At 53.8% G+C, this 21,533-nt stretch overlaps 2 protein-coding genes across 3 annotated transcripts; both read right to left on the reverse strand.

Annotated features, from left to right (window-relative positions):
* Nucleotides 1-67: 67 nt before the first annotated feature.
* On the reverse strand, nt 68-14,171 carry ctc1 (CTS telomere maintenance complex component 1). Of its 2 annotated transcripts, none has more exons than XM_066722327.1 (24): nt 13,876-14,171; nt 13,144-13,304; nt 12,772-13,024; nt 12,363-12,592; nt 12,053-12,194; nt 11,543-11,860; nt 11,314-11,442; nt 10,604-10,830; nt 9,493-9,661; nt 9,033-9,230; nt 8,761-8,896; nt 5,811-5,925; nt 4,374-4,896; nt 4,052-4,141; nt 3,584-3,703; nt 3,313-3,368; nt 2,798-2,904; nt 2,547-2,712; nt 2,181-2,255; nt 1,897-2,074; nt 1,712-1,776; nt 1,211-1,376; nt 928-1,051; nt 68-432 (listed from the first exon to the last, which is right to left on the reverse strand). In XM_066722327.1, exons 1-24 carry the CDS (start codon nt 13,915-13,917, stop codon nt 335-337), a joined length of 3,888 nt encoding a protein of 1,295 aa, XP_066578424.1. In that variant the 5' UTR covers nt 13,918-14,171; the 3' UTR covers nt 68-334. The 2 variants fall into 2 exon arrangements, with proteins under 2 accessions (XP_066578424.1, XP_066578423.1); XM_066722326.1 differs by having other exon boundaries at nt 928-1,054.
* A 2,033-nt stretch (nt 14,172-16,204) lies between these two features.
* Nucleotides 16,205-21,259, reverse strand: chrne (cholinergic receptor, nicotinic, epsilon). The gene is made up of 12 exons (XM_066722330.1): nt 20,684-21,259; nt 20,250-20,383; nt 19,691-19,735; nt 19,479-19,588; nt 19,186-19,341; nt 18,694-18,794; nt 18,329-18,529; nt 18,037-18,151; nt 17,567-17,681; nt 17,026-17,275; nt 16,674-16,807; nt 16,205-16,526 (listed from the first exon to the last, which is right to left on the reverse strand). Exons 1-12 carry the CDS (start codon nt 20,748-20,750, stop codon nt 16,359-16,361), a joined length of 1,596 nt encoding a protein of 531 aa, XP_066578427.1. The 5' UTR covers nt 20,751-21,259; the 3' UTR covers nt 16,205-16,358.
* Between the last annotated feature and the right edge of the window lie 274 nt (nt 21,260-21,533).

Raw genomic sequence — 21,533 nt, forward strand, 5'->3', positions numbered from 1 at the left:
CAAAGGTCAAAAGTAATTCTGTGCCTCTGGTTCTTTTTAATCCGAAACGACAACAGGAGGCAGGATGTGGACTTTCAAAATGCTTTATTGATCATCATCATCATCATCATCATAAAACATTTCCACACAATCCTTCTCTCAGGGCTGTAGGTCGTTCACAGAGTCCAGGACCCTCATCCTCTCTCCCCGTTTCCTCACTGTCCTCTTCCTCGGTGTCGTTCTCATGATTCGTCTCCCTCTCTCTCTCGTGTCCTCTGTCTGTCTCTCTTTCGCTCTTGACCTGTGTCCTTGTGTCCTCTGTCTCCATCTGTCTGTCTGTCTGTCCATGTGCCTCTCAGTCCGTCAGCTCGGCGCAGTGCAGCTGCAGGGCTGTTGGCATCTTTGTCACAAACTCCCGATCTCCCCGAGTGAATCTCCTCAACTGGCAGTTCTCTGTACATGTACATGTACACGCACACAGGCAGGTACACAGGCAGGCACACACACACACACACACACACACACACACACACACACAGACATATTTTAGAATATCATATTACCGGCTAAGACAGTTTAAAGTTGACAATAACAATAATATATATATATGTATTATTGTGTATTGAGCAGACACCCTGATCCGTGGTGACTTCTTCACAACGACGAGTCTCATTCAGTCTCTGTCCTAAAAGACTGAAGCGCAACAGAGAGCAGTACACAATACCTGAACAACACAACCTCACTCAATAGACACGAGTTTGCAATAGACACGCCCGCTCTTTGCACCACTCTTTCATTAGGTCTATTGGACACGCGTTCCTGTGCTGGGCTCATCAGGGGACAGCTCGGCACGGCCACAGCACGGCACACACCCTTTACTATTTGCTACAGGGTGTCGCTGTGGTGTGCTGTGGTGTGCTGTGGTGTGCTGTGGTGTGGCGTCCTCACCGTGGCCCGGCGTGGGGGGGCGGCGCTGCAGCCGGCAGGACAGACCGACGCTGCGGCAGACGGACGGACTGGAGCAGAGCAGGGACAGGAACTGGACCAGGGGGTCGTCACACTGCACAGAGCCCTGCTACACAACCACACAACAACACACTGTTACTGCAACAACACACTGCACAGAGCCCTGCTACACAACCACACACTGTACCCGGAACACAACACAAAACACTGTTACTGCAGCCACACAGCACCCCCTCCCTCCCTCTTCCCTCTCTCCCTCACTCACCCGGCTCTCGGCACTCCTCCCTCGGTTGAATAATCTCAGGTGACCTCTGACTCTGACGAGCTGCTGAAGCCCCTCCCACTGTGCGGAGCCAAGCGCCAGCAGCGCCAAGACAGCTGGAGTGGACAATCGCACCCGAGCCTCCGCACTGCCGTCCTCCACCACCACACTGCAGACACAACACTCAGCATTAATACAACACACAACAACACACAATTGACTGATACACTGACTGACTGACACACTGTCTGACTCACTGACTGTCTGGCTGACAAACTGACACTGACTGTTTGATACACTGACTGACACAGTCTGACTGACACGCAGACTGTCTGACACAATGTCCGACTGATTGACACTCTGACTGACACACTGACTGACTGGCTGACTGAGACACACACTGACAAACTGACTGACACACACACTGACAAACTGACTGACTGACACACAAACTGACAGACTGTCTGACTGACACACTGACACAGCTGCCACCCCGTGTCTCACTTGGCCACTGCCTGGAAGACGCCACTGTCGGAGTTGCAGGGGGGGTAATTCCTGGTGCAGGAATCCTATTGGGCAGGAGAACAACAACAGAGAGCAAACCATGAGACACAACACGACCAAACACCTCAACTGATCGTCTTCACTTGTCGTTTAGATGTTGTGTAAGAGGGCAGGGAGAGGAGGACCTGTTTGAAGACACTCCCGCACAGAGAGCACGTCCAGCGCAGCTCAAGGAACAGCACACACACCACGTGACCGCGCAATTGACCCACGACGCACTGCGGCGCCGCGGCATGCGCCCACTCCCCCAGGTGCCTGATGGCGGGAGGAGAGGGGGAGGAGGAGGAGAGAGACTGAGGTTCGCTGCAGGAGAGGAGAGGAGAGGGGGAGGGATACAGATCAGATTAAAAACAGTATTTTAAAGAAGAAACAGAGGGAGAGGGAGAGAGACAGGGAGAGGGACACTCACCCTGTATTTCCGTCCCCCAGCTGCATCACCGTGAGACAGCTGATCACCACAGAGCGACAGTAAACATTGCCAGCCCTGGTCAGATGGACAGACAGACTGTCATTATTATTGTTATTTTTATAGCAGAAGAGACAGAGACACACAGAGACACAAAGGGACACAGAGAGACAAAGGGACAACCAGAGAGAGACACAGAGAGACAAAGGGACACACACTCAGAGACAAAGGGACACAGAGAGACAAAGGGACACAAAGAGAAAAAAGGGACACAAAGAGACAAAGGGACACAAAGAGACAAAGGGACACACACACAGAAACAGAGAATTACGGAGACACAGAGAGAGACACAGAGACAGAGACACACACCGGGACACTTTGCGCTGGACTCTCTGAAACAGGACGGTGGCCCCGGGGACGAGGCCGGGGGGGTAGGGCCGCTGGGACAGGTCAGCATACAGCTGGACACAAAGCCAGGGACAGAGCAGATCACACACAGTCAGCCTCATTCTCAGACCACTCTCCACAATGGCATCTGACACAGAGAGAGAGAGGGGTTAATACAGACACTGACACACAGAGAGAGAGAGTGGTTAATACAAGAGGAGGCGGGCTCTCACCGAGGTCACTGGGCAGCGATTGGATGACAGGAGTCTTGCCCTTCTCCTCCTGGAGTGTGATTCGCTGAGAGATCCGCCCCTCAAAGGAGACCAGGGAGAGAGGGTCCCTTGTGTGAGTGTGTGTGTGTGTAAGTGTGTGTGTGTGTATCAGTGTCAGTGTGTCAGTGTGTGAGTGTGTGTGTGTGTATCAGTGTCAGTGTGTGAGTGTGTGTGTGTGTATCAGTGTCAGTGTGTGAGTGTGTGTAAGTGTGTGTGTGTGTATCAGTGTCAGTGTGTCAGTGTGTGAGTGTGTGTTTGTGAGTGTGTGTGTGTCAGTGTGTGTGGGAGGGAGGGAGGCAAAAAAAAACAAAAATTAAGCACAAATATATTCCACAAACATAAAAACACAATAAACACAGACAACAACTGGACTGGACAGAGTCACTGACTGGACTGGACTGGACTAGACTAGACTGGTCTGGACTGGACTGGACTGGACTGCAGAGTCAATAGTACCAACACTGCGGTGGATCTACCTGCTGTTGAGGACGTCAGACACTGATTGGACCCCCGTCTCCCAGCACTGACACACCTGCACACAGCAACACAACACACTGTTAATGCGTCACTGCAGTCCATGCACAGGGACATGTGAGTGTGTCAGTGTGTTTGTGTGTGCGAGAGCGTGTGTCTGTGTGTGTGTGTGAGTGCATCAGTGTGAGTGCGTCAGTGTGTGTCAATGTGAGCGTGAGTGCATCAGTGTGCGTCTATGTGAGTGTGAGTGCGTCAGTGTGTGATGGGTAACACCTCTGGCCGGGTCAGGCTCTGCAGGGTCCAGTGTGGGGAGACAGGCAGAGAGGGGTGGGCGGGGCTCTGGGCTCCAGTCCGGACTGGGACACTCGGAGAGACGGACAGAACACTGGGGTCCTGGCAGAGAGAGAGAGAGAGAGATCGTAAAGTCAATGTATTCGGAAAACAAACGTGGGGTAAAAATTGGCAACAAGAGGACAGAATTGTCCACACAGGCCCGGGGGGTGAGACAGGGCCACAGTCCGAGTCCAAGAGCTCGCTCTGAGGCCCACAGAACCGAGCCCCACTGACACCAGTGGGCTTTAGAGCCGAGCCACAGACACACACAACTTTCAGAAGACAACAATACAAAAACATTTAATTTCACTCTTTACACTCCCCCACTGTGAGAAATAGTCAAATGTGTGTGTAGGGCCTGAGACAGGAAGAGAGAGAGACAGGCAGGGAGACGGGGAGGGTGCTGACCGCAGTGTTGGGTGCCGTCAATGAGTACAAACAGCCCGGATGCAGGAAGGGGTACCAGCGCACAGCCTCGCCCACGAACTGCAGATCCACCTGGGGAGAGAGAGAGAGAGAGAGAGAGAGAGAGAGAGAGAGAGAGGGAGGGAGAGGGAGGGAGAGGGAGAGAAGAGCAGGGTTAATATGGGCTGAGAGAGCGAGGGAGGGAGGGTGAGAGAGAGAGAGAAAATGGCCAGTGACAGAGACGAGGCAGAGAAAGCAGAAAAGAGAGAGGACAGGAGAGAACACAAACCCCTGCCCCCGCCCCCTCCCCGCAGTGCCCCCTCACCCTCGTAGAGGCTCCTCCCTCAGCGTCCGTCTCCGCGTCCCTGGGGTCTCCCACCCAGACTCGGGGCCCCCCCAGGAGGAGGGCCGCTGCCACGAAGCCCGCGGTGCCCAGAGCCAGGCCCTCCTTCCACAGCACCTGGAGGAGCAGGGACACGCAGGGCGGGGGCGGGGGCGGGGGCGGGGCGGAGGTCAACCCCCTCCCTCGCTGCTCCGTCCCTGCGCCGCTGGGTGCCCGTCTCTTCCTGCTCCGGCTGCCTGCTCTCTCCCGGTCCCTCCCAGCCCCCTCCCCCTCCAGTCCCGTGGCTCCGGCCGGGACCGCCCCCTCCGTCTCCCGATGCTGCTCGGCGCTCCTGCCCTCATCCTGCTCGGGGACGGGGACACTCGTTCCGTCTCTCTCTCCCGCTCCCTCCACCTCTCTGTCCTCCTCCCTCTTGCCCCGTCTCTCTCTGCCTCTCCGGGAGGCCGACATGGCGGCGGAGGGGCTGAGGATCTCGACGTCATCGACGCACAACTGAATATACACCCTGAGGGGGAGGGAGAGAACACAATTTACAACTGTGTGTAGTGTGTCAGTGTGTGTGGTGTAGTGTGTGTAGTGTGTAGTGTGTGTGGTGTAGTGTGGTGTAGTGTGTGTAGTGTGTAGTGTGTAGTGTGTGTGGTGTAGTGTGTCAGTGTGTGTGGCGTGTGTCAGTGTGTGTGGTGTGTGTGGTGTAGTGTGTAGTGTGTGTGGTGTAGTGTGTGTGGTGTAGTGTGTCAGTGTGTGTGGCGTGTGTCAGTGTGTGGTGTAGTGTGTAGTGTGTGTGGTGTGTGTGGTGTAGTGTGTGTAGTGTGTGTGGTGTAGTGTAGTGTGTGTAGTGTAGTGTGTCAGTGTGTGTGGCGTGTGTCAGTGTGTGTGGTGTAGTGTGTGGTGTGTGTGGTGTAGTGTGTGTAGTGTGTAGTGTGTGTGGTGTAGTGTAGTGTGTAGTGTGTGTGGTGTAGTGTGTCAGTGTGTGTGGCGTGTGTCAGTGTGTGTAGTGTGTGTGGTGTAGTGTGTGTGGTGTAGTGTGTCAGTGTGTGTGGCGTGTGTCAGTGTGTGGTGTAGTGTGTAGTGTGTGTGGTGTGTGTGGTGTAGTGTGTGTAGTGTGTGTGGTGTAGTGTAGTGTGTGTAGTGTAGTGTGTCAGTGTGTGTGGCGTGTGTCAGTGTGTGTGGTGTAGTGTGTGGTGTGTGTGGTGTAGTGTGTGTAGTGTGTAGTGTGTGTGGTGTAGTGTAGTGTGTAGTGTGTGTGGTGTAGTGTGTCAGTGTGTGTGGCGTGTGTCAGTGTGTGTAGTGTGTGTGGTGTAGTGTGTCAGTGTGTGTGGTGTAGTGTGTAGTGTGTAGTGTGTGTGGTGAAGTGTGTCTGTGTGGTGAAGTGTGTCACTGTGTGTAGTGTTGTGTGTCAGTGTGTGTAGTGTTGTTTACCTGCAGTGTCTGTGTCTGATGTACTGTGGCTGGTCCAGTTGGGCCCAGGAGGGGAAATCCGTCTGCAGGAACCTCTCAGTCAGCAGAGTGAAGCGCTGCACACACACTAGACAACCTGACAACACAACACAACACAGTGAAGCGCTGCACACACACTAGACAACCTGACAACACAACACAACACAGTGAAGCGCTGCACACACACTAGACAACCTGTCAACACAACACAACACAGTGAAGCGCTGCACACACACTAGACAACCTGACAACACAACACAACACAGTGAAGCTCTGCACACACACTAGACAACCTGTCAACACAACACAACACAGTGAAGCGCTGCACACACACTAGACAACCTGTCAACACAACACAACACAGTGAAGCGCTGCACACACACTAGACAACCTGACAACACAACACAACACAGTGAAGCGCTGCACACACACTAGACAACCTGACAACACAACACAACACAGTGAAGCGCTGCACACACACTAGACAACCTGACAACACAACACAACACAGTGAAGCGCTGCACACACACTAGACAACCTGACAACACAACACAACACAGTGAAGCGCTGCACACACACTAGACAACCTGACAACACAACACAGTGAAGCGCTGCACACACACTAGACAACCTGACAACACAACACAACACAGTGAAGCTCTGCGCACACACTAAACCTGTCAACACAACACAGTGAAGCGCTGCACACACACTAGACAACCTGACAACACAACACAACACAGTGAAGCGCTGCACACACACTAGACAACCTGACAACACAACACAACACAGTGAAGCGCTGCACACACACTAGACAACCTGACAACACAACACAACACAGTGAAGCGCTGCACACACACTAGACAACCTGACAACACAACACAACACAGTGAAGCGCTGCACACACACTAGACAACCTGACAACACAACACAACACAGTGAAGCGCTGCACACACACTAGACAACCTGACAACACAACACAACACAGTGAAGCGCTGCACACACACTAGACAACCTGACAACACAACACAACACAGTGAAGCTCTGCGCACACACTAAACCTGTCAACACAACACAGTGAAGCTCTGCACACACACTAGACAACCTGACACAACACAACACAGTGAAGCGCTGCACACACACTAGACAACCTGACAACACAACACAACACAGTGAAGCGCTGCACACACACTAGACAACCTGTCAACACAACACAACACAGTGAAGCGCTGCACACACACTAGACAACCTGACAACACAACACAGTGAAGCGCTGCACACACACTAGACAACCTGACAACACAACACAACACAGTGAAGCGCTGCACACACACTAGACAACCTGACAACACAACACAGTGAAGCGCTGCACACACACTAGACAACCTGACAACACAACACAACACAGTGAAGCTCTGCGCACACACTAAACCTGTCAACACAACACAGTGAAGCGCTGCACACACACTAGACAACCTGACACAACACAACACAGTGAAGCGCTGCACACACACTAGACAACCTGACAACACAACACAACACAGTGAAGCGCTGCACACACACTAGACAACCTGACAACACAACACAACACAGTGAAGCGCTGCACACACACTAGACAACCTGACAACACAACACAGTGAAGCGCTGCACACACACTAGACAACCTGACAACACAACACAACACAGTGAAGCGCTGCACACACACTAGACAACCTGACAACACAACACAACACAGTGAAGCGCTGCACACACACTAGACAACCTGACAACACAACACAGTGAAGCGCTGCACACACACTAGACAACCTGACAACACAACACAGTGAAGCGCTGCACACACACTAGACAACCTGACAACACAACACAACACAGTGAAGCTCTGCACACACACTAAACCTGTCAACACAACACAGTGAAGCGCTGCACACACACTAGACAACCTGACACAACACAACACAGTGAAGCGCTGCACACACACTAGACAACCTGACAACACAACACAACACAGTGAAGCGCTGCACACACACTAGACAACCTGACACAACACAACACAGTGAAGCGCTGCACACACACTAGACAACCTGTCAACACAACACAACACAGTGAAGCGCTGCACACACACTAGACAACCTGACAACACAACACAACACAGTGAAGCGCTGCACACACACTAGACAACCTGACAACACAACACAACACAGTGAAGCGCTGCACACACACTAGACAACCTGACAACACAACACAACACAGTGAAGCTCTGCACACACACTAAACCTGTCAACACAACACAGTGAAGCGCTGCACACACACTAGACAACCTGACAACACAACACAACACAGTGAAGCGCTGCACACACACTAGACAACCTGACAACACAACACAACACAGTGAAGCTCTGCACACACACTAAACCTGTCAACACAACACAGTGAAGCGCTGCACACACACTAGACAACCTGACACAACACAACACAGTGAAGCGCTGCACACACACTAGACAACCTGACAACACAACACAACACAGTGAAGCGCTGCACACACACTAGACAACCTGACAACACAACACAGTGAAGCGCTGCACACACACTAGACAACCTGACACAACACAGTCAACACAAGATATCCTAAACTGAATGGCAAACATCTCAGACTAACTCCATTTCAAGATTTCTGAAATAGAACAGGAAGTCAATTTGAGATCGCTTTAATTGACTTCCTGTGAAAATGCTGTATGTTTTGTATTGACTTCCTGTCCTATTTATCTCAGATACAATTCGAGACACCTTAGTCTGAGATGCCTCTAAATGACAATCTGTCTGACCATGTGTCCCTGTGTGGAAGTCATTGTGTGAGTGAGTGTGTGAGTGAGTGTGTGAGTGTGTGTTTGTGTGTCAGTGTGTGTGAGTGTGTGTGTCAGTGTGTCTGTGTTACCGATCCAGGCAGGGTTGGTCAGAGCGCTGTCCCTCGTGGCTCCCCTCTCCACACACACGCAATCCACACATCCCGTCTGGTCCTGCAGCCGCACGCAGCCGCTGCGCACACACACGCCCAACAACCCCACCAGCACCTGCGCACAAACAAACACACACAGAGACGGAAGGTATTACAGCCAGCACCTCAATTCAGAGTCCAGTCCAGTCCAGTCCAGTGTGTGTCGGTCCAGTCCGGTCGGGTCCAGCAGGGGGTCAGTGAAGCGGACTTACAGCGGGGGGGCGCAGGGCGGGGCTGGGCTTGCAGTGGACAGACCAGGCCAGGGGCAGGTTGAGCTCGGCACTGGTCAGGTGGGGCGCCTCGGGGGGGAGCAGCGAGGACAGACACATGGACCCCCAGCATAGGGACACGCCCAGATCACACAGCTCTCTCATAGAGGGACTCTGACAGGGCGGGGGGCCCACACGATACTGAGAGAGAGAGAGAGTTTATTCAACTATATTGAGACATACACATTCAGACAGACAGACAGAGAGAGACACAGACAGAGACACAGAGACAGACAGACAGAGAGACAGAGACAGAGAGTGACAGACAGATAGACAGAGACAGACAGAGAGGCACAGACAGAGGCAGAGACAGAGAGAAACAGACAGACAGAGACAGAGAGAAACAGACAGACAGAGACAGAGAAAGAGAAAGACACAGTGTGGCTGCTGCCGTCCCCCTCACCTCCACCAGGGGGCAGGAGTGCGGCTCATCCAGCATTTCTCTGTAAATGTCCCTCTCGGGCCTCCGTCCCGTCTCCACGGTGCCCAGCACACAGCGCAGGAAGCGGCCGGCCGCACCCCCGCCCGCCCCCCCCAGCAGCCGGCCCGGCTTCACGAAGCGAGGGCAGAGCCTGGGGCAGATGAGAGGAGGGCCGGGGCTGAGCTGGGCTGTTGTGTATCGCAGTGTGTTTCTGTACAGTCGTTGTGCATTTCTTACTGTATGGTAGTTGTAGTGTTTTTTAACACACAGACAAGAGCCCAAAAACAACACAACACACAGCAAAACACACGCATGACTGTTGCCTTGGGGTGTTCTTATTGTGTTGTATTGGTATAGCGCTGTATTTTACTGTTATAGTGTTGTGTAGTGTTGTACCTCTCTCTCAGGGCGCAGATGCAGTGACACAGTGTATTGTAGTGTTATAGTGTAGTGTTGTTACAGTGTTGTGTAGTGTTGTACCTCTCTCTCAGAGCGCAGACGCAGTGACACAGTGTATTGTAGTGTTACAGTGTTGTGTAGTGTTGTATTTCCCTCTCAGGGCGCAGACGCAGTGACACAGTGTATTGCAGTCTTACAGTGTTGTGTAGTGTTGTATTTCCCTCTCAGGGCGCAGATGCAGTGACACAGTGTATTGCAGTGTTACAGTGTTGTGTAGTGTTGTACCTCTCTCTCAGAGCGCAGACGCAGTGACACAGTGTATTGCAGTGTTACAGTGTTGTGTAGTGTTGTATTTCTCTCTCAGGGCGCAGACGCAGTGACACAGTGTATTGCAGTGTTACAGTGTTGTACCTCTCTCTCAGGGTGCAGACGCAGTGACACAGTGTACTGTAGTGTTATAGTATAGTGTTGTTACGGTGTTGTGTAGTGTTGTATTTCCCTCTCAGGGCGCAGACGCAGTGACACAGTGTATTGCAGTGTTACAGTGTTGTGTAGTGTTGTATTTCCCTCTCAGGGCGCAGACGCAGTGACACAGTGTATTGCAGTCTTACAGTGTTGTGTAGTGTTGTATTTCTCTCTCAGGGCGCAGACGCAGTGACACAGTGTATTGTAGTGTTATAGTGTAGTGTTGTACCTCTCTCTCAGGGCGCAGACGCAGTGACACGCCCACAGGAAGTCGCTCACGCTCAGCTCCCTCTCCAGCAGGAAGCGCACGGCCGGGCTTCCGCGGGGGTCAAAGGGCGTGAACTCCGACCCCACGGCACTGAAGCCCCCCAGCCGCAGGGTTGTCCGCAGGCAGGCGCAAAGCATCGTGAGAGGGAAGTGCGGCGAGGGGCGGAACAGGAAGTGCACGTGACGGAGCTGCAGAGAGAGACGGGACTCGACCTCATTCAAAACAAGCTTTATTAGCACGAACACAGCAGAGAGGAGGACAGAGAGAGAGAGGAGAGGGCAGATAGACAGAGGGAGAGAGGTGGGGTAAGACAGGGAGAGAGAGGGAGAGAGGAGGCGGGGAGAGAGGAGGGCAAATAGAGGGAGGGTGAGGAGGGAGGGAGAGAGGCGGAGTAGGGAATTTGAATGGGAAAGATGGAGGGAAGGAGAGAAAAGAAGCTAAACGAGAGGGAGAGAGGAGGGAGGAGGACAGAGAGTAAAGGAGAGAGAAGGGAGGAAGCAGGAGGATAGAGAGAGAGAGGGAGGGCGAAAGAGCTAGAGGTGGGGGAGGGAGGATGGCAGAGAGAGAAAGTAAAAGGCAGTGAAGTTGAGTTGGAAAGATGGGGGGATGGAGGGAGAGATGGAAGGAGAGAACAGAGTCTAAAGGAGACAGAGGCAGAGAGTGTCACCCACCTCAATCTCTGCCCCCGGGCGCAGGCCCCGCCCACAGTTCAGCACCTGCTGATAGGCCAGGCACAGCCCGACCTGCCCGTCAATCTCGTAAAGCCCCGCCTCTGCGTTCAGCACACGCGATACCACGCCCTGCCACAGGGGGAGACAGAGAGACAGGCAGACTGACACTCTTCTGACCGACACACTGACTGACTAACACACTGACTGGCTGACTGACACACTGACTGACCTTGTAGTCGATGATTTTGGAGCGTTTGTGTCTGTAGGCCGAGTGTGTCAGTGCATCCGTCTGTCTGTCAGCCTGTCGCTCTGTCTCGGCTTGTGCCTGTGTCTCTATCCGTCTGTCCGTCTGCGTGTCCGTCTCCATCCGCCCCTCTGCCTGCGTGTCTGTATCCAGTGGGCCGTCGAGAGGGTGCAGCCGGGACTGGGGGGTCACACAGAGCACGTGGCGCCTCCCCCAGCTGCGCAGCACACACACGCGCAGCCCTGTCACCGCCAGCCAATCGCCCACACCCAGGCACCGCTGCCACACCAACAGGGCGGGCTCCTGACAGGGAGGGAGGGAGGGAGGGGGAGAGAGAGAAAGAGATGGAGAGATGGAGACAGAGAGAGAGAGAGAGAGAGGAAAAAAAAAAGTCCTAATGTATGGATCCATTCCTCCACCCTCCCTCTGTCCTTCACCCCTTCACCTCCTCCCCGCTCCCTTTCTCTCTCCTCCTCCCCGCTCCCTCCCTCTCACCATGACCAGCACCGGCACGCTGCTCCCCCTGTGCCGGTCGCTCAGAGTCAGGCAGAAAAACGTCCTCCCGGCGATGGCCAGTAGGGGGCAGAGCACAGACAGCTGCCCCCACACGGCCACGCGCACCCCCGGGGCCCTGGACCTGCAGAGAGGGGGAGAGAGCTTCAGAGAGGGAAAGAGGGAGGGAAACAGATGAAGGAAAACTACTGAACTACTCTCTCCACCTCACTCTCTACTTCCCCCTCTCCCCCCCTTCTCCCCCTTCTCTCTCTCTCTCTCTCTCTCTCTCTCTCCACCTCCCCCCCCTCACCTCTCTCTCAGCAGTGCAGTTGCCTCTTGGGGGGTCATGGCCGAAGTCAGGCTGGGGGGTGCCCCGGGGTCAGGGATCATCGGGGGGTCAGGGTGCAGGGGCAGCGGTGGGGCGCTCAGCTCCAGGTACCCCCGCGCTTCCTGTCCGACCCCCATGGCAACCTGGGGGATGTAGGTCCATCCTGGGAACAGCATGAGCCGGCCCAGCCAATCAGGAGAGAGCTGGAGGACCTGCCAGCGAAAAACAACTTCCTGTCACGATGATACAATCGACACCATAATCATCAATAGAAATGTGTGACATCATGTGACACCGCGTGATGCCATGTGACATTGTGTGACATCATGTGACATCGTCCGACTAGGTGTTGCTGTCTGCAGTGCTCACCGCAGGCTGCAGTAACACACACCTCACAATACAGCGCCCCACTGCCGTCTCTCAGACTCAAGCTCCCATCATGCACCGCTGCCCCGTCCGGCCCGGCGTCGCGGTGGTCCATCAGCCGGCCGATGAGCAGCAGGTTGTCCCGGGGCAGGGCCCTGCGACCGGCCGCCCGCCGCTCCCCCGCCTGGGCCCACACCCGGAACTGAGCCGTGCTCCAGGTCATGTGACTGCAGCATGGGGTGCGCTGCCGGGCCAGCAGCTCGGCCACGGAGACCAGCCTGGGGAGAGAGGGAGAGGAAGAGAGAGAGGGAGAGGGAGAGGGAGAGGGACTGTTACTGCTAGACTGATGGGGAGACAGACAGACAGGGAGGGTGCTGCGCTCCGCGGTGGCTGAGACCTGTAGCTGAGTGGCAGGGTGTCCGACCGCAGCCCCAGGGCCCTCTGTGCCGTCCTGATGACCGCCAACACCAGCCCCCCCGCACAGCTCCCAGCATGCCCTGCCACAGGAAGCACAGTCCGCTCCACAGACACCAGCACTTCCTGCAGCCAGAGCAGCTCCTGCGTCCCGGAGAGACGGAGAGGGAGAGTTACTCTCAGACAGACATACATACATACATACATACATAAACAGACACACACACTCACAGAGACAGAGACTCACTCAGACACACACTCACACACTGACACACACACACACACACACACACTGACACACACACACACACACACACACTGACACACACACACACAGACACACAGAGACTCACTCAGACAGACACACACACACACACACACACACACACTGACACACAGAGACTCAGACACACACACACACACACACACACTGACACACACAGACACACACTGACACACAGAGACTCAGACACACACACACACACACACACTGACACACAGAGACTCACTCAGACACACACACACACACACACACACACACACACACTGACACACAGAGACTCACTCAGACAGACACACACACACACACACTGACACACAGAGACTCAGACACACACACACACACACACACACTGACACACAGAGACTCACTCAGACACACACACACACACACACACACACACACACACAGTGACACGGGCCTGTGTGCTCTCACCGCCGCGCTGGCCGATGGGAAGTCCCGCAGCAGCGGCTCCATGTCCCCGGCTCACAGCGCGTCTGCAGCCGCCGCAGCCCGGCTCTGTCCCCGGCTCTGTCCCCGGCACATCCGCGCCGCTAGAGAGGACACAGCAGCGGACAGCAGAGCCGCGTCTGCCGGTGTATCATTGTAATAATAATGATAATACGCGTGTAATGCAGACAGACGGGAAAAGTTCCATTTCAACTTTCAGTTCCACGCAGGCGCGCAAACCTTCAAAAAGGAAAAGAACGCAAAACGGGACCACAACATCCGGGCACCCACCTTCCCGGTGACGTCACACTTCCGCGTCAGAGCCGGCGCTGCGGAGCCCGGGTTCAGAGAGGTGCGCACGCATCTAGACATTAGCGTATCAGATCAGTGCTCTCCTCTCGCTCCTCTATTATTATTATTATTATTATTATTATTTATTGGCAGACAAACTTATCCAAGGCGACTTACAAAACATAAGAGCATTATAAAAGTGCAAGAATGCAGTCCCGCAGATACCCGGGCTACAGCTGCAGAGACACTGTCCAGTCCTGTGTGCTCTTATTACTATTGTATGAATATTATTACATGACAAACCCGGAGCATCATATAGCAGCTGTAATTAATGGGAACTGCTGCAAAACTTGAATTCAGATCTGCGTGTTGTGCGTGTTATACACCGATCAGCCATAACATCATGACCACCTAATATTGTGTAGGTCCCCCTTTTGCCGCCAAAACAGCCCTGACCCGTCGAGGCATGGACTCCACTAGACCTCTGAAGGTGTGCTGTGGTATCTGGCACCAAGACGTCAGCAGCAGATCCTTTAAGTCCTGTAAGTTGAGAGGTGGGGCCTCCATGGATCGGACATGTTTGTCCAGCACATCCCACAGATGCTCGATTGGATTGAGATCTGGGGAATTTGGAGGCCAAGTCAACACCTTGAGCTCGTGATTCATCAGACCAGGCCACCTTCTTCCATTGCTCCGTGGTCCAGTTCTGATGCTCACGTGCCCATTGTAGGCGCTTTCGGCAGTGGACAGGGGTCAGCATGGGCACCCTGACTGGTCTGCGGCTACGCAGCCCCATACGCAACAAACTGCGATGCACTGTGTGTTCTGACGCCTTTCTATCAGAACCAGCATTCACTTTTTCAGCAATTTGAGCTGCAGTAGCTCGTCTGTATGATCGGACCACACTGGCCAGCCTTCGCTCCCCACGTGCATCAGTGAGCCCCGGCCGCCCATGACCCTGTCGCCGGTTCACCGCTTTTCCATCCTTGGACACTTTTGATAGGTACTGACCACTGCAGACCGGGAACACCCCACAAGAGCTGCAGTTTTGGAGATGCTCTGACCCAGTCGTCTAGCCATCACAATCTGGCCCTTGTCAAAGTCGCTCAGATCCTCACGCTGCCCATTTTTCCTGCTTCTAACACATCAACTTTGAGGACAAAATGTTCACTTGCTGCCTAATATATCCCACCCACTGACAGGTGCCATGATAACGAGATTATCAGTGTCATTCATTTCACCTGTCAGTGCTCATATTGTTATGGCTGATCGGTGTAAATGAACATATGAGACTCTATCGACACCTTGTGGAAGATTATGGAACTGAACTGAACTTGATTTGCGCAAAGCATGCAAATACACATTTATCCCCACTCACGTCACCTGCATGTACATATCAGAAGCCGCAACGTTGCTTAATAACATAAGAAAGTGTCCAGTCGAGAGGAGCCCTTTTGCCCCATCGTGCTCGTTTGGTGTCCATTAATAACTAAGTGATCAAGGATCCTATCCAGTCTGTTTTTGAATGTTCCCAAATTGTCTCTTCAGCCACATCGCTGGGGAGTTTGTACAGATTGGGAAGCCTCTCTGTGTGAAGAAGTGTCTCCTGTTTTCTGTCTTGAATGCCTTGAAGCCCAATTTCCATTTGTGTCCCCGGGTGCGTGTGTCCCTGCTGATCTGGAAAAGCTCCTCTGGTTTGATGTGGTCGATGTCTTTCATGATGTTGAAGACTTGGATCAAGTCCCCACTTAGTCTCCTCTGTTCCAGGGTGAAAAGGTTCAGGTCCTCAGTCTCTCAGTAGGATATTCCCTTCAGACCTGGAATAAGTCTGGTTGCTCTCCTCTGAACTGCCTCTAGAGCAGCGATATCTTTCTTGAAGTGTGGAGCCCAGAACTGTCTACAGTGTATTTCCAAAATAATAATAATAATAATTAAAAGAGAGAGATTTTTTTCTGTATTGCTAATTTTCCCTTAAAGCTTTGGCAACACAATTTGAATTCGAGAGGAGGGAGAGAGAGAGAGATAGAGGAACTCTGGAGCTTTTATTATCACCTCAATGACACCAACAGCAATATCAACAACTACATAACAATAATAATATTAACAACAACAATCATATTAACAGGAGAAAAGGAGGCATGCAGTGCGTGACGCTCCCAGCCGAGGGAGGCGGCAGGTCAGTCGGGGCTGTAGTGCTTGGTCTCACCCGGGAAGGGGAACTCAGGCACCTGGTTGTAGTGGCCCATGAGGAAGATGCCCACCGTGCCCACGCTGAAGAGCAAGATGGCTGCCCAGAAGCACACCTTGTCAATCACCTTCCCGATCAGCACCCAGCTCTCCATCTCCTGCTCGGGAGAGAGAGACAGAGAGGGAGGGACAGGGAGGGAGAGAGAGAGAGCAAGGGGGGATATATTCACAGGGGGTTAATAAAGACACAGTAGACCTGAGAGAGAGAGGGATGGGGGAGGGAGAGGAAGGCGGTGCGCCCTCACCGAGCCGATGTCGTTCTGCTGGTGGGTGCTCTGGGAGATGTAGTTGCAGGCGTCCACGCACTCGCGGATCTCGGGGGCGCACTGGGCCAGGCTGCGGTACAGGCAGGCCGTGGTGTCCCTGTCCTCACCGGCCACTGGGGGGCGGCGGAGAGACAGAGGAAGAGGAGGAGAGGAGGAGCTTGAGAATGTGGGAGACAGACACACAGAGAGGCACACACAGGGACAGACAGAGAGTCTCTCCCACTCTCCCACTCCCCCTGTCTCTCTCCCTCTCCCTCTCTCTCTGTCCCTCTCTCTCTCCCTCTCCTTCCCTCGCCCTCCCTCTCTCCCTCTCCCTCTCCCTCCCTCTCACCGCTGTTCTGCATCAGGGCGTGTCGGCCCCTCTGTCTCTCGAACATCATCTCGCTGCGCGGCTGCTTCAGCACGTACTCCTCTGCACGCTGCATGAGCCCGAACGAGCTGCGTCTGCGCGGCAGGGCCCCCCCCGTCCCGCCCCCCAGGGCCGGTCCGCCCTCGGGCCCCCACGGACCCCTGGCCTCCTCTTCCTCCTCCGGCACGGCCAGGGACATGCCCAGGAACTGCGGCAGCACCTCCAGGAACAACTGGAGAGAGGGAGAGAGAGAGAGAGAGAATTTAAATTGAGAGAGAGGGATAGGGATAGGGATGTTATTACAGACTGACTGACTGGACACTGCAGTACACTACACTGAGAGAGAGAGAGAGAGAGAGAGAGAGAGAGACCGCATCACCACCGCAGTACTGCGCGAGCCTCGCAACTCTGCACGGTTTCACGAGGGGCTCCGCAAACCCCGCACAGGCCCCGCCCATAGTCCCATAGAGAGAGAGAGAGAGAGACAGGCTGTGTGCTTGGCATGTGCTTGGCGTGTGCCTACATGTTTGAGGCCGGGGGCCATGCTGTGAGTGTTGGGGCTGCGCAGGGAGATGTTGAGCACGATCACACAGTTGGTCACGATCAGGGTGGCCACAAACATCACGAAGATAAGGTACCTGAGAGAGACAGAGAGAGGGAGAGTAAGCGACAGGGAGAGAGAGAGGGAGAGAGGGACAGACAGAAAGACGGTGAGAGGGAGGGGGAGTAAGAGACAGGGAGAGAGAGAGGGACAGAGGGACAGACGGGGAGACGGTGAGGGGGAGTAAGAGACAGGGAAAGAGAGAGGGAGAGAGGGACAGACAGGGAGGCGGTGAGGGGGAGGGGGAGTAAGAGACAGGGAGAGAGAGAGGGACAGAGGGACAGACGGGGAGACGGTGAGGGGGAGGGGGAGTAAGAGACAGGGAGAGAGAGAGGGAGAGGGGGACAGACAGGGAGGCGTTGAGGGGGAGGGAGCTGGGCAGGGTAACTCACTTCCCAATGAGGGGGGTGGACAGTGACGTCTCGGGGATCTTCTGGGCGATGAGGAACAGGAACACGGTCTGAGCCAGCAGCACTGAGATGGACACGGTGAGCTTCTGACCCCCAGCTAAGGGACGGAGGGAGGAAGAGAGGGAGAGGGAGAGGGAGAGGGTGAAGGAGGGAGGGAGAGCGTGTGAGACAGGGAAACAGAGACACTCAGTGATTTAGTCACACAGACAGACCGACGCAGACAGAGAGAACCACAGGCAGCACTGCCCCGCGCCCTCCCCGGCCCCTCGCTGACCCTGGGCTGGCAGGAAGTAGGCGAGCACCACGAGCGAGGAGATGAGCACGCAGGGCACGATGATGTTGATGATGTAGAACAGCGGCTTCCTCTGGATGATCAGGTAGAAGTGGATGCCCTGGAACTCCAGCTCGTCCGTGCTGTAGCGGCTGTCAGTTACCCGGCGGGCGGGGCGGTGCCGGATCGCCCACTCCCCGTTCTCTGAGGGAGAATGAGAGAGAGGCGTGTCTGTGTGCGGCGTGTCTCCAGGACCAGCGATGCAGTGTGTGTCCAGTGTGTGTCCAGAGTGTGTCCAGTATAGTGTGTCCAGTGTGTGTCCCATATGAACTGTGTCCAGTATAGCATGTCCAGCATGTGTCCAGTACCAGTGAAGGCCTCGGGATCGATGTCCACCCACTCGATGGTGTTTCCTGTCTCATCCACCGCCAGCTGGATGTCAATCTCATTGGCGCTGTATGTCTGTGACCTGCAGGGTCAGAGGGCGAAGGGCAGGTCACACACCGAGAGAGAGAGAGAGAGAGAGAGGGGGGAAGAAAGAGAGATCAACTAACCTTTCAAAGCAGTGTCAATTCTCAGCTCCACTTTACCTGCTCTTCTCTCTCCCACCTTCCCTCCTTCCTCTCCTCTCTACCTATCCTTCCCCTACTGTCCCCTCTTTCCTTGCTCTCCACAGTCACGCCACCAGTAGGCACACAAACCCAAGTCCTTTGGTATATTTGTGTGTCCAATCTGTGTCCAGTATAGTGTGTGTCCAGTGTGTGTCAGTCCTACATTGTGTTGTACTGTGCTGTGCTGTGCTGTGCCGTGTTCTCTCTCCCTCTCCCTCTCTTTGTCTCCCCTCCCCCTCCCAGTCCCACCTGAACACCAGGGTGCAGTTCTGCCAGTCGAAGGGGAAGTAGGTGATCTCCACGGCACAGGTGCTGCGGTAGATGGCGGGGGGCAGCCAGTACATGCTCCCATCCGGGTAGATCAGCACGTTGGCATAGTAAGCCACGTCGAACTTCCCATCAATACTGAGGGAAAGAGAGAGAGAGAGAGAGAGACAGACAGAGAGAGACAGAGAAGAATGTTGTCTTTGTGTTTCTGTGGTTCTTGCCAGTGTGCTCCTGGCGTGTTTCTAGCATGTGCCTGGCGTGTCACCTATCCTCACTTGTTCTCTAGCACGATGTCAGGCAGCCAGACGGTGTTGGAGGGGACACGGATCACATCGATGCCATCGTACTCAGAGGAGTTGTAGGCCAGTCGGTAGTCGTTCCACTGCTGAGAGAGAGAGAGAGAGAAGGGGAGGGAGGAGTGTTAATACAAAGTGGATACAACAGAACACTAACAGAGAGAAAGAGAGACAGAGAGAGTTGTACTTACAATCTCAATCCAAACATTGGTGGTCAGAGTCTCTTCCTTCTCATTCTGAAAGACAGGAAAATAAACTGACACACACTGACACACTGACACACTGAAGCACTGACTCACTAACTCAGTATCAGTATCAGTATCAGTATCAGTATCAGTGGTATCAGTATCATTATCAGTGTTATCAGTATCAGTATCAGTAGTTTCAGTATCAGTATCAGTATCAGTATCAGTATCAGTGGTATCAGTATCAGTATCAGTAGTTTCAGTATCAGTATCAGTATCAGTGGTATCAGTATCAGTATCAGTAGTTTCAGTATCAGTATCAGTATCAGTGGTATCAGTATCAGTATCAGTAGTTTCAGTATCAGTATCAGTATCAGTGGTATCAGTATCAGTATCAGTAGTTTCAGTATCAGTATCAGTAGTTTCAGTATCAGTATCAGTGGTATCAGTTTCACTATCAGTATCTGTAGTATCCGTATTTTCAGTATTAGTATCAGCAGTATCAGTATCGGCGTCAGTGTCTTCAGTAGCAGCAGAAGCGTCAGTGTGTAAAGCAATGCCTTACCAGGGAGATGAGGTTGGTCAGAATGAGTTTGACCTGGACAGACACCTTGTCCCCGGGCAGCCTGGCTGGACGCGTGTTCTTGCTGTAGCCTGTCATCAGGTCCTTCAGCAGCTGGGTCTCCTGATTACAGCTCACTGACACGGGGAGAGAGAGGGAGAGAGAGAGAGAGGGGGAGAGAGAGAGTGATGATCAGTTTAATGCGTGTTATTTAGATCGTCGTGCTGTATCGGTGCAGCTGGTCGTCTCACAGCCCCGCGCTCTCCAGACTCTACATGCCGACTCTCCAGACACACATAAATCACACTTTGCGCCGGAGTGCCGAGGAGGGTTGTTTGTTTGTTTAAGAATCACAACAACGACACTCTTCCAGGAAACTAGTCCAGTAAAGTCAAACACACACACACAGGCAACAATTACCATATCTACTCACGTACCCTCCAAAGCACACAGTATAAATAGCAGCGTGGCGGCTACAGCGACCGAGCCGGGCGGACGCGCCATCGCCCAGCTGTCTGTCCGGTCCGGTCCGGTCCGGTCCCCTCTGAGTGCAGCACTGACAGAGAGTGGAGAGAGAGAGCGGGCGAGCTGGCTATGGATTGTTGTAGCCTCTGTGTCTACCCTTCCTTCTCCCTCTCCCCCTCTCTCTCGCTCCCTCTCTCCCCCCGTCAGCTGCTGTCACACTCAGTGTCGGGTTTCGCAGCTGTTGCCGCTTAACTTTCTCTTAAAGTCGTGAATGAACGAGTAACACTCACAACAGTATTAAGCAGCACTGACGGTGTCCCGGGACGCTGCGTACGCATGCACGATATGTGACTGGACACGTGGTTTTGCGTGGGTTAGCACACGTGATACTGGGGGTCGGTGGCAGCGCAGTCATATTAATGTGAGGAGTAGTGTGCACAAGTCCTCTGTGAAATATGTGTGTGAGTGTGTGTGAGATGGGGGGCACTCTGAGGAGGGGTGACAGGTGTCTTGCAGCCGGGGGCAGCAGGGGGTCAATGTATAGATGTGACTTCAGTATTAATAGCTGCCATAAAGTGTGGAGTAGCAGAGAGGACTTCCTCTGATGTTCGAGTACTAGACAGAAAGAGAGAGAGAGAGAGAGTGAGAGAGGGGTGGAGAGAGGGAGGGAGAGAGAAGGAGAGGGATGTAGGAGAGGGAGAGAGTGGGAGGGAGAGAGGGAGGGAGAAGGAGGGAGAGAGACTTTGACATTTAAATATGATTTATTAACTGATTTTAAAAACAAACATGCAGATAAACACATTGCATACCAACCTCCCCCCG

The sequence above is a fragment of the Amia ocellicauda genome, chromosome 14 (assembly GCF_036373705.1).
Source record: "Amia ocellicauda isolate fAmiCal2 chromosome 14, fAmiCal2.hap1, whole genome shotgun sequence".
Lineage (NCBI taxonomy): Eukaryota > Metazoa > Chordata > Actinopteri > Amiiformes > Amiidae > Amia > Amia ocellicauda.